At 35.0% G+C, this 13,412-nt stretch overlaps 1 protein-coding gene across 3 annotated transcripts in view; it reads left to right on the top strand.

The window, feature by feature from the left end:
* The window catches only part of LOC134527491 (serine/threonine-protein phosphatase 4 regulatory subunit 3), a 269,007-nt gene that overhangs the window by 55,570 nt on the left and 200,025 nt on the right, over positions 1-13,412 (top strand). For all 3 annotated transcript variants that reach the window (XM_063360215.1, XM_063360213.1, XM_063360214.1), the window contains exon 6: positions 12,904-13,047. In XM_063360215.1, coding sequence (XP_063216285.1) covers positions 12,904-13,047 — 144 coding nt within the window. The remainder of the gene's footprint in view (positions 1-12,903; positions 13,048-13,412) is intronic.

Here is a 13,412-nt window from a genome sequence, read left to right as displayed (position 1 = left end):
TCTTCCTATACACATTAATGCTGGTTCCAACCGCCAACAAGTTCTTTTCTTTTAGTCTAGAGCCAAGCAATTCAGCTTTTTCTTTCGTTAAGCCCAGATCCCTGACCAAGTCGTTAAGCTCGATCTGAGTAAACAATTTAGGCCCTGCATTTTCTGTATTACATTGGAATTCTTCAACATCTGGTTTATCTATCTCAGATACATCAGACAACCCTTCCGTTGAAATAGAATTTAAATTATCTGGTGGTTCAGGGATTGGCAAATCTACACCAGGCCCTACTGGTCGGGTAGCGGACGGAAGGTTAGGGTAGCATATTACCTTCTTGTTTTTCGAGTTATGCCCAGTAATATCAACACCGCAAAAGTAGCAATCATTGTAATGATTTGTTGGCTCCCTCCATATCATAGGAACAGCAAATCTAAAGGTTTTTCCCCCCTTTTTTGACCATTTTCTCAGATCTTCAACACATACATAGCATAGCTTATGCGGCGCCCAAGATTTATCTTTATCACCAAGTTTAATTCCAAAGTATGATCGATAAACATTTTTCACAAAGTCTGAAATATTTCTTTGGTGTTTCTTAATCACAAACTCACCACAAATATAACAAAAACAGTCAGCAGAGTTTTTACAACCCGATTAGACATTGTACTGAGCTCATGTACAGGAAACATGAAAGTGAGGTTAGGTTGACAATAAACAAAACTTCAGCTGTTTACTGTAAAATAGATTCAGCTTTATTTTGCCAGCAGTTATGTTTGAGCAGTGCTACCAATGTCCTTTACAACCATTATAACTACTTTTTCAATTTATTTAAACAAAATGATAGCTGTTAAATTCTGTAATAAATCAGTTAATTTAATATGTTTATTTATAAAATGTGAACAAATGGTGGGTGATACGGCTTCTTAAGTATCATATTTGGATTCAGCACCCTAAAAAACATAAGAATTTGGTATTTGAAGTAAAAAAGTTTTTTCAATGTTTGCCTGTGTTATTAAACCATATTTTATTAATACTAAAACAAGTTTGAATATGCGAACATCATCAGATAAAGTATAAGCTTATTTTGTTAATGAAAATAGTTTACTTTTATTAATAATTAAAACTTTAATATTCAAAACCTAGTGTTGATATTCCTATTTAAATAATATCAAGTATAGTTAATGATTAACATGAAAATGAATCTTGGAAAATGTAATGATTTCCACACTTTAATACCCTCATTTTTTTCTACTAGTAGTTAAGGTTAGGGCTGTTACGTTACCGATATTCTGTTTTCACCACCGATACCATGATGCCACCATAGGTACTCGCTATTAAAACCAACATTTATAACAGGGTGACCACAGACCGGGAAAACAGGGAAAAGTCAGGGAATTTAAAAATGTGTCGGGGAAAACCTGGAAAAGTCAGGGAATTTTTTGATGGGTGAGGGAATTTTTTTAGATGAGCTTGTCTCTGCATTTCAACAGTGATTTTTGCTATAAAAACATTATTTAGTAGTGCTATTTTCACAATTATTTCTGTGTATTACAGTATACACCCAAATATCAATAATCAGCTTTTTTTTCTTTTCTTTCCTCTCTCTCTCTCTCTCTCCCCTCCCTCCCCCCTTCAAGTTTCTCATTTTTGATGCACAAATGTATTTTCTCTTAGAAAAACCATCACCCTGAGATGCATATTCTTCAATCAAGTTTGGTGATTTTTCACAATTTCTCAGGGAGTAAAACATGAGTACCTTTAAAAAGTTCAGTTTTTCATAATTCAAAAATGTTTTCAATTTTTTACACGCTGCCATCTTGTTACAATATGTACATATAAAAACACAGTCAATTACTCACAAAAAAAAATGTTTTTCCTTATTCACAATATTATTTGTTGCCGACCACGTTATTCTTAACCTACATTGACAAATACTGAATTGAATACTTTATTTAATTGTTAGTTATTTAGTACTCTTAGTTTTCTAGGTTTAATTTACAGTTAGGCAGTACTTCGAATCGTGTTTGTGTTTATAAGTAAGTACTTTTATAGTATTCTAGGTTTAGTTTATTTAGGTAGATATTACTTCGTTTCATTTAAAAATATCATTAATATAGCTGTATTTCAGTACTAGGTAGGTAATACCTTTGGTACAAAGTTCATTGATAATTAATTATATTGACACTTGTCTAATAATTAAGAGTTAACGTTTTGTTTATAGTTTGTATAGATTGAGTAGGCTTAGTATAATATTATCTTTGAGTTTTTTTTTATTAAGACAAAAGAAGTCTTAAAGATAAAGGTTATTATTGTTTTAGTCTAAATATTATCGGTATTTCTGATTTGTTGTCCATATACTAAAGGTCGTTGAGTTTATTTGTGTTTGATTTCGCAAGATAATATCGTAAAAAATGTCAATAATATTAAAAGACGACGATGAACTTATTGGCTACCAAGTAGTTGGTATGCCCAAAGACGGGTCTTGTCTCTTCCATTCAATATCTTTCTTGGTGTATGGTAGAAGTGACTCAACTTGCAGTATCATATCTGCTATAGTTGCATATGTTGCTGAACATTGGGACGAAATGCTAGTGTACACGTGTAATGCTGATGGTGACGTATACATGAGCGCTCAATCCTACACGAGCGATATGATGAAACCCACTACCTACAGCTCAGCTTCTGAGCTTATGGCTGCTGGAAAAATCTTTCCCTTCACTTTTGAAGTGTATGAGAACGGTATACTGAGAGGTTCCTTTGGCGATGCTGGCCAAAAAAAGTGTTTACGTTTTACCGGTAGTTACTTAAGCGGCCACTAGGCGTAAATACCGCGCCGATCTTTCAGAAATTAAACCGTCTAAAAGAATAAATAATGAACGCTAATGGGCAATACGAAAAACTGTTGCTACTGTACAAGAATCAGAACCGGAATAAAAGAAAAGATAGATTTTTAATAATAAAAAAATTCTCTTAAAAAGAAAAATTTTTTGTCAAATTAGAAAATGTAATAAAATAAATCAATATGCCCACGTTTCTACAAAAAAAAGTGAAATCCCACCAAAAACATTCTGTAAAAAAATTAGCCAAGTCTCGATGGAGCTACTTGTTTATCTCTAAAAAGTAATGAAATCTAGACAAAGTCGTGCCAAGTCTAAGGTTCCTTACTGCGATTTCTTTATTATTATAGTTAATGTTGTGTGACTTGGCCGTTGAAGGGTACACAAGGGTACAAAACTAGGTGCTCCATGAGACAATTGCACCAATCTGTCGCCAGAACCGCTACCCATTGACAATGGAAAATTGCCACTTGGAAAAAGTTGATTCAATAACCAGTCAATTGTAGGCTTGATAAAGCTGCGTATTTCAATAATACTTATGTGTAGACGAGCCTGAAACAAACAGTATAAAAAATTATTTTCAGTACAGACAGACTTCTAATCATTGATAGAAGTCCGTCTGTATGTCTATTTTATGCTAGATCGGTGGTCGATTTGACGCTCCATTGTCAATGCTGAATGCATGTGTTGCACAATCAACAACAGCCTAAAATGAGACACTAGCGTTCAATTACCAATACCAGTATGGGCTATTATCTCGCTTAACAAACATATATAACATTAAGTGTAAACAAAATTGACTTGTACCCACTAACGTATAAGGAATGTTCAATGGCCAAGTCACACAACATTAACTATAATAATAAAGAAATCACAGTAAGGAACCTTAGACTTGGCACGACTTTGTCTAGATTTCATTACTTTTTAGAGATAAACAAGCAGCTCCATCGAGACTTGGCTAATTTTTTTACAGAATGTTTTTGGTGGGATTATATTTACCTAATATTATGTGTAATGAGTTTTTACTATTATTTATTTAAATTTGAATACTGTATTATAATTATATATTACGTTTTTAGTAGGATGCAGATGTTGCATAATGATTCTAGAACAAGGGACTGTGTCTGGGGTGATGTGTAGAAAGAGAGAGGCATAAGAGCTCTGTGAGTGCGAGTGAGATAGAAACAGTGATTCCCCGGTAACAGAGACAAAAGCTGGGATTCCCCACTGGTCGTGGGAACTAAGTGATAACTAATGTCTCACGATGTGTGAGAGAGAGAGAATGTAAAGTCCCTGGCTCTGTGTGTAGAAAACTGTTTTCAAGGTGTGTCGCGTATTCTGATTGGCTTGTAATTTGTAGTGTAAATGAAGCATGTGTGTGTTTGTTCGGTGAGGTCATGTGACTGCCCTCCCTGCGTGAAGGACACAGTGTCATGATCTGTCGATCGCTGCAAGGCGAGGGCGCGTCCGGCAGCTCGCGGCGGCTGTGTTTTCGCCAGGTGCGGCCGTGTTTGAGGCCGCACAGATTTCGGGTACTTACCATAAAAGGTTACTGAAAGACTTAATCTACGTTTGTTTTCGTTAATTTCCATCGCCCGAGCTGCGAGCATTTCTCGACAGGCGGATATACGTGTTGAATGAGTGAATAAAATATTGAAAGTGATTGGATTCAGTTGTTTCGTCTTTCGGGCGATAAAACTCTCAAATGAAAAAAGGAAGAACATCTTTTTATTTTTGTATATAATGAAATGTAATAAGATAAAGGTTATAATGTTTAAAAACATCTTTAAAAGAAAATTTACATATCAGACAACTTCGTATTTCCATTAATTAAATAAGTAAGTGGTAAGGTCTGAATAAATATTAGATTTCTACTTTAAAATACATTGTTTCATAGGGAAAAAATACCCACACAATGCGTTCGGAATCTACCGTGTTTCATCGCATAACCTCCGCACATTGTATACTAAAATCATGTTTGAAAAGTAGGGGTGCAATGTTTGTGTGGGAAAAAAAATATATTTTAAGCATAGTTATTCACAGAAACAAAACCCATTCGTGGAAAGTCCGTTTATTTAAAAAGTAGAGTATACAAAAGCACGACAAACAATTTATATTAATAAGTAATGCACAAAAACCTTTCTTCCACTTTAAATAGAAAAAAAAATCTGTGATCCGAATGCTAGCCTGAACGAACGCGTTACTATCGTCGTAGTACACACCGCGAAAGAGTGCGGAACATCAAATGTAGTTAACTCGGCACTCGACAGAGAGCATGCGTGCATGCAATCAGCGAGATATCTATATTGACTACGTGTGCACGCTCTATACGGGAAGAAACATAACCAAACATTAATAATGCCAACTAGCGCTGGCTAAATTTTTGTAAGCGTAAGCAAACAAACCGATTAAGGTTATAACGTTTAAAAAGTCTTTAAAAGAAAATTTACATATGATACAACTACAAATTTCAGTTAATTTAATAAGTAATTAGTAATGTCCGAATAATTTGGTAATACATTGTTTTATACGGAAAAAATACCCACACAACGTGTTTGGAAACTAATAGCGGGACAAAAAAAACATTATGCAACGTTTACACAAGAGGTTTTTTATCCAAATTTTGACGTCCTAAAATATAAATGCTGAAATTATGCCCATGCAATGATTATGCGATAAAAGAGGGTAATAGCGGGACCTAAAATATCATGCGACATTTACGCGAGAGGTATTTTTATCTAAATTTTGACGCCCCAAAATATGTGTGCGACGATAATGCGTGATAACGGGGTATATACATATGTAAATATGAGGTCATTTAATCACCAATTTGGGAATACAGCATTGTATAAAAAATTAACATATTTTGTGAAAGGGATTGCTTTGGATTTTACGGTATTTTGTAGTTTCAGAAAATTTTCTAGATCAACAAGTAGAGTAGCAGGTTTTGGAAAATAAGGTGAAAAGGAACTGAAGTAAAAGATCAGTAGGTTATGTTAAGATAGGTTAGCTGCATAATTAAAAACAAAAAATTTGATTTCGTAATTTAAATATTTTAACCAACATTTTCCATAAAATTATTGTATCTGACTTAAATAATGTTTCACATTTGTATTATTTGTATAGTTTTCCAGAAATCTTACATGATGTGAAAATATATTTTAGTGGGATTCTTATTATAATTCTTACTATTCAAATTCACTATTCGTATTCACAAATAATTTGGTATTCTTATTTGTATTCTATTGTAACTAAAAATATTTGCACATGTCTAGTGCCAATACCTTGTGATCGGCCAAGAACTGAATATCGGCAGATATCCGCCACAAGAATCGGTATCGGAACAGTCCTTGTTTTTGTATAGACTTAAGGGGCCCGCCTCTTGGCCGATTTTTTCACCGCTCGAGCTCAAGAGTTGTAGTTTTTCCTCCAAGCAGGGTGGCGAGTCGAAGAAACACTGCGCAGTGAGGAGGGCAGCTGGGGAGTGGGGGGGGGGGGAAGACACAGCTCCGGCCACCTTCCTCTTCCCTTCTTCCTTGACGCGACCTTGAACGCAACGCGGGAGGAGGGGAGAAGACAGACACAGAGAATGAGAGAATGATAGCAGGCCGTGGTGATAAGGAACGTGTAGCTGGCGACCGCTCGCTTCCCTGTCCACAGCAATGCATATTTGTGTCCTGTATAATCTACACGCTAGGCTATCCCGTACAAGATGCACAGTATAAGCCTATATTACGCCAACAGTTTCCCAAATTATAATGCTCTATCTGCTTATTATAGAAACACAAGTCTTGCAATTTTTAAGATCGATATAATATTACCTAAAAGTACAGACCTATTAAATTACTGGTAACTGAATGATAAAATTTTCTAGCTCTGCTTGAACCAATAAACATGCCCAGTTTAATACATTTTCCTGTCATTAAACTGTAGCGTAGATTTAACTTATATCGGTTTAAAAAACATTGTTCTAAAGTGGAGTATGTGCAAGTAAAAAAGGTAAACATAATTTCTGATGAAAAAGAATTTTTGGAATTGGTTTTTAAATGACTTTGAAGAAAACATTTTTTTTTTTAAATTTAGTTGATAACCTAATCTGGAACATATGTTTCGTACGTTGGCGTTTCAACTTCTTACACTTCAGAATTTAATCCTCCAGTTATTGTTTGTGTAGGTTAGGACCGCATATTCTTCATTTAAATTAAGCCCATTACACAGCTGCCAAATTTATGCTATACCTTCAATTATACCCATGGGGATAAAAATGAGCAAAAGTTTATCTAGCAGAAGAGAAGAAATAATTAGTTTCTCCATTCACACTATACCTACAATACTAACAGAAAACCAGCCAACGCATTTGCCGACAAATCATGCTTTTTGGGCTAGGATAGACATGTTAATGTCCATTCAACCAATTACTGAAAATATATAAAAATCTCACGGTGTATTTAAAAATTGTAACCTGGTGGATGAACTTGGTATTTAATCTTCCTGACTTCACTTGCAAAAAATAAAACAAATTTGTGCGGTATTAAAAAAAAACAGAGCAATTGTAAAATTAATGAAGTTTGCTCAAATGTAGTTTATTTATTATATATTCATAATATAACATAAATAAGACAGCTCATTACACTAATTCACAATATTAAGTGTGCTATTTTTATTGTACTAACTCCAAATGGTCCCGATTCACATATTTTATACGCACGTACATACTGATTGGTTACTAACTTATTCTACTACTTAAAGAAATTGTAACTAACAATTTTTGTTAACAAGTGAGACAAATAAACACGCTCAGTTTAATGTAGTAGTTCGCATAGTAAACTGAAATCTGAAGTGAAGGAAAACCATCACATTTTCGTTTAGACTAACAGGTGTGGGGTTTCTATGATTTGCTAAGTTTATTCAGTAATAATATATGGAGAATAATTTCCTAATAAATATAGATGATTAATATTTGTTAAAACTACTTGTATTAAACAATCAAACCAAATGACTAAGCTATAAATTTAGTGTTATTATAACAATAGGATAAATAAATAAAATATTTTAGTAGGTATTTGCTGTAAGCATATTTTTTGAATCAGTAATATTTTATCGAAAAAAAATTATATTCCATTACCTAAGTTGAAAAATAGCGCGCTTTATAGATGCACAACAAAGTCTATGGGAACTTTAGTAGGAGATTATGTATTATCAGTAGAGCAATGCTGTGACTATTTTAGTTTACCAAATATATTTCAGAATACTCCAATACCATAAAATTTAATTTGGGAAACTAATACGTTTCCTAATGTTTGCATAAGTTAATATATACAGGTTTATGTTCTTACACGCGGGTCAATCATCTTCGCAACATTGGCTCGTGGGTAAAGCAGAAAAAATTGAACACGTTCTAGTACGGTTTTAGCTAATATTTTCGGTATGAAAACCTTTATTCCCAGTTCCAAACCCCTTGAAAGGTTGCTGAAATGCTACCCACACGGGAGCAGGCGCGCTAACAGAAAATTTTTATGGAAACTGCTAAGGGAATGGGCATCGTAGTGGTCGCAATCATAAATGTGTATTTATATATATACATTTGATATGTAAATATGTGTATGCATTTACACATATATACATATAAAGTGTGTGTGCATATAAAACTAGATTTCTTATTGTTCATTTTTTTTCACGTGTATTGTACAACTGTGGAGTTGGTTGAAAACCAGTGATTTTAAACAAGGGACCTTACAGTACAATAAGTTCAAATTAAATTTAAATCTACCAAATTTAGACCAAAGTATCACTCACTCAGATTTACTACACCTCTAATTTACGTCATAAACAGTAGGAAATCAGTCATGGCATATCTCATTTTTATGATTCATGCTTTGCCTAAATTTATGTTTCATAATGTATGTGGCAGTATTGTTTTGTTGTTTACTACATAATTGACACTCTACAGGTCCCATTTCTGTATGGTTCTAACTGCTACAACGACAAATATAAAATGTGGTTACGCTAGATAAATTGTAATTATTTTGTATGCTTTAGCCCGAATCAAAAGGAAAGGAACTTGTGTGTCACTGTCATATTAAAACTTACTTAAGCTTTTCCTATTCAGAATTAAAGTAGTTCAATATTGCTGTATGCAAAGTTACTTGCTTACGCAATCCTCCAACATACACTAACTGAATTTCTTCATGGTACTTACAGGCATAGTTTTTTACTGTAACAATATGTAAAGCAATTTCAGTTGCGGACAATCCATTTATACAGAGAGCCAAGATGTTAAATATCAAAAATTACAACTCGATCACAAAACATACCACTCAGTCACACTCTTCTTGATAGAGGTGCCTCACGACAGAGGTGTAAGATAGCATAGTTCGAGATTCTCAGCCTGTACCTAATTATTAAGTGCAAATCAAACTCGGCATATAGACAGATTTACTTGGAAACAATAAAATAATAATTCAGAATCTAAATTACAAACATTTCACAGTATTAACTTGCGTGACATAGCGTTAGCCTAACAAACACTCTCTCCGAGCGACTGGCTCGGCTCGCCGGGCGCACAAATGCACGACACAGGGCAAAGCACTCAAGGTCAAAATATCTAACGCGCATTATCTGTTTTGTAAAATGGCTGGCAGAAGATAAAAACAAAAATAATATACAGAATGAAGCACCCAGTGAAATACTTTTTTTTAAATATAAACATTAATGTTTATTTTCTTATGAATAAAGTACGATTTTTAGAAGTTGAATAATGCTCTTAAGTTAGATGAAGTCATTATATTATTTTCAGCGAGAGCATTTTGAAACATTAGGCAGCGCAAGGAGCCCCGATATATTTGTATGCAACTTCATCATATTTTTTGAATAGCCTACTATGTCACAATAATTGAAAAAAAAATAATGGAAATAAGAATGCAATTCGATGATATTATAAGGGTTATATATTTATGAGAATATTTTAAGGAAAAAATATTAACTAAATATTTTTGACAAAAACAATTTTTTTTGTGAAGACGCATCGTAGATGGAAAAGAAAGGGTCCATTTACAGTTTAAAAATTTTCATTACAAAATTTTAAGTTTTCCGTACCATGAAACAACTAGGGTCGGCGTTACATTCTACATCAGCATACAGTATGTGCGAAAGATTCATCCTTGGATCGTCTTTCATCAGATACACATTCCTAAAATAATTTAATTTCTAGTGATGCATTATTTTTAATTGCAAGTTTCCTTTGAATAAGCACAGCAAGTTTAAAAGGAATGTTGCCTCAAATTTACATATATACGTATTACAATAATTTAACGAACAATTGTTTCGTCAATAGGCCCTACACGTGTTATTATTACATTATAGGAAAGTTTCACAACAAATGCTGATAATCCTTCGATTGTTTGATATTAGTTATATAGAATACGTTATACATAAAACATGTAAAAACGACAGTGTTCATGAATATCGTAAATAGAAAAAACCTGATATACGACAACGGGCCGGTTTTATTAAAGCTTTAAAATTGTTATTATTATGAATATCGATGTTAAAGAAGGTTACATAAAAAAATCAATTTTAAAATTGGAGATATTTGCTAAATATTTTCATTGCAGGGTTTTAGGTGGTAAATGTTTTTTTGTATAATTCCAAAGCAAAATTTACGATTACAGTTAGCGTAGCATCGGTAGGCAACACGTAGTTCATAGTCAGCAGTCCGGAGTCGCCAGTCAAAATTACATAACATGACCAAGGGAGTATTTGATTAAACCACATCATCGCGAAAGATTTTCTGATAGGTGAAAATATTTTGGCAGCTGGCGGTCTGGCAGTCCGAAATGAAGTTTGATGATATCCCACTGCTCGACTGGCGACTGCTAGACTGCTGTCTGTGGAACAGTTTATCTCCGACTGCCGCCTGCCAGTTGCAAGTTGTCAAACTGCGGACTGCGCATTGTGAATAAGGTCCTAGACGCCGAAACGTCCGGCGTCGCCTCTTCGTAAGCAAAAGAAACTAAAAATTGAACATTTATATCCAAATAGTTTTATTCTGCGGGCTATAATGACAAAAATCTACTCAGGAATGCAGTCCGGCTGCCGGGCTCGGGTGCTTGATGAGAATGTGATGTGAGACGAGTGGAACGGTATGTGCACAGACGATAACTTTTTTCCGCAATGCGTAACACGCCAGCGCACAGAGAGGTTTAAGTGACACGAGATATTAGTATAAACACAGCATCGTTTTTTTTTTATTTTAGCGGCGGCTACACATTACACGTCTCTTAGTAACCTGTGGAATTCGTCAAGGTTTTACAAGTAGCAGCGGCGATAATGCAATATGATACTTCTTTTGAACCGCTCTCACGGAGTTCCGTTTGTCAACTGTGAGTCTGAGCTTAGCGAGATTGACACGTGTATGTCTCCGAACGCATACACTTCCAACTTCCAGAACCGCACGTATGTTGCTAGACTCCGACGTTTATGGTTTGAATCACCGGAAAAAAACATAGAAGTGTGTACTAATCGTACGGCCATTAATAACATGCAACAAATGCTATTTATGACTTATTATTCTTGTTTGCTGTATAAAATTTTTCAAATGTGTAGAGGTGTTCCCACTACAAACTATCACAGTCAGCCATGGACAGTCGGCAAAATACTATTTGTTTTAATTGTGACTATAATGACAAGCTTCTATGTCCAAATTAAACTTACACTGTCTGAAATACTGCAATATTTATGCATGTTTGCACACACCGAACAGTTTGTAGCTAATTGCTTTGGGCACCAAATTCTGCTTACCAAATAAGAACCCCCCCCCCCCCCCCCCCCCACCAAAAGGCTCTTCTTATTCTTACGTTTATTCACCATTGCAGTTAAAAGAATTAATTTTTTTAATGTTACGTGAAATTCTTTATTTCAACTTGACGTTTTTAAAATGGTTAAATGCATATTTTGGTTAAAAGTGTTAATTGCATATAAATTTATACCATTAAAAATATTATTGGCCACATATAAAATAAAATTAATAAATACGTAACTAACAAAGCCATATAAAATTGATTTGAATATATCACTTGTATAATGAAATATTACTTATGCCCAACGATTTGGCGTTTACTTCCTTTAATGGTTTTGTTCTTCTTCCGAGGTGCATTCTGTCGTAACCTTGCCTTATGACCCCGCCTGCAGTCACGCTGAATTCTAATGTCGTTCGGCCTCAACACAACTAACTGTGGAATACGCGTGTACTCAGCCTGGTCTGGTGTCCACAGGCCCGCCGTAGCCGGGGTGGGTATTCAGTCCGGGCGAGCGAAGCACAACTGAAAGAGGACGGGAAGAAAGGCAGCGCTGAGACCCCCCTTCCTCCTGCCTCGTCATCCAAGGTCAAGCGGCCGTGGCGGCGCCACATACCGGGAAGAACATTCGCGCAGCACACGTCGTAGAAATCACGGGTTTTCTCAAAATTTTACGTTGTGACCTAGTGCAAATTATATACGCAGCAAAAGAGAAAGGATTGGTGCACTATCCAAAAGTGGTTTTACGCAATAGTAATGAAAACTGTGAGCTTGGCGTGCCTCTGAAAATACGCTAACTAGGCTTATTCGGCATGCATTTACTAATCGACTATATGTCTGAGACATCGTAAACAACTTTAGGATCATGCCCGGTACCTTAATCTCTTTTATATCCGAAATCGGTAATCGCATGTCAAATAGTTTCGATAAAAACAACTAATTGTTTAACCTCTTCAGCTCACTTTGCACTGCATGTAGGCGGGCCCCTTAACCAGAATTTTTGTTCAAGTAATCTCTGTGTGAATTGTCTTGACAGCTCTGATTTTGTTGGCACTTATAATTTCTTGCAATATTTAATGTGTTTTATGTTTATGAAAATATTATTTGTAGGTGAAAACCATTTACCCGTGAATACTAAAATTCATTAGTAGGTTAATACAATTTTCTTTGATTTAACAAAACCTAGCTAAAACTGGTGTGGGTGTTCAAAGCTTGGACAGTGTGATATACTTTGATGGTGACATTTTTTTCTGCACCGTTATCTGCACTAAGTTGCCTGTCACAGGTCCAGGGCAAGGACCCATCTGTGGACATCACTCAGGACATCGTGGAAGAGAGTGAAGATGAACGCTTCGACGACATGTCCGACTCGGCTCCACCCATCGAGCTGCCTGCATGCGAGCTCAGCAGACTTGAAGAGATCAACGAGGTGAGCCTCGCAGCATTAAGTTCAGTAATACTCTGAACTTGCGTGTTAGGTTGGGACCGAGCGATAACTATGTAAGTCAAATTTGCTTAAGTCTGGGTATAATTTTGCATATAAATACATACATACTAATTTCGTTTGATTGGGGCTGGAAGCTAAAGAAAACAATAATTTTGAAAAGAGTGTAATAAAATCTTAGATAATACAACAAATTATATTATTATGAATTGTAAAAAAGCAAACCGACATTTTTTGATGTAAAAGGCTTCATAAAATCCAACCAAGTTGTCTGACGGATCTAAGATTTTTTTCTTCTTGTGCAAAATTTTCTAGTAGTATTCTAGTAAATTTTTTATTCCTTGTTTTGT

This window comes from Bacillus rossius, chromosome 1 (assembly GCF_032445375.1).
Source record: "Bacillus rossius redtenbacheri isolate Brsri chromosome 1, Brsri_v3, whole genome shotgun sequence".
Taxonomy (NCBI): Eukaryota; Metazoa; Arthropoda; class Insecta; order Phasmatodea; family Bacillidae; genus Bacillus; species Bacillus rossius.
Note: the sequence above shows the minus strand (reverse complement) of the source record. Positions and strands in the feature narration are given on the sequence as shown.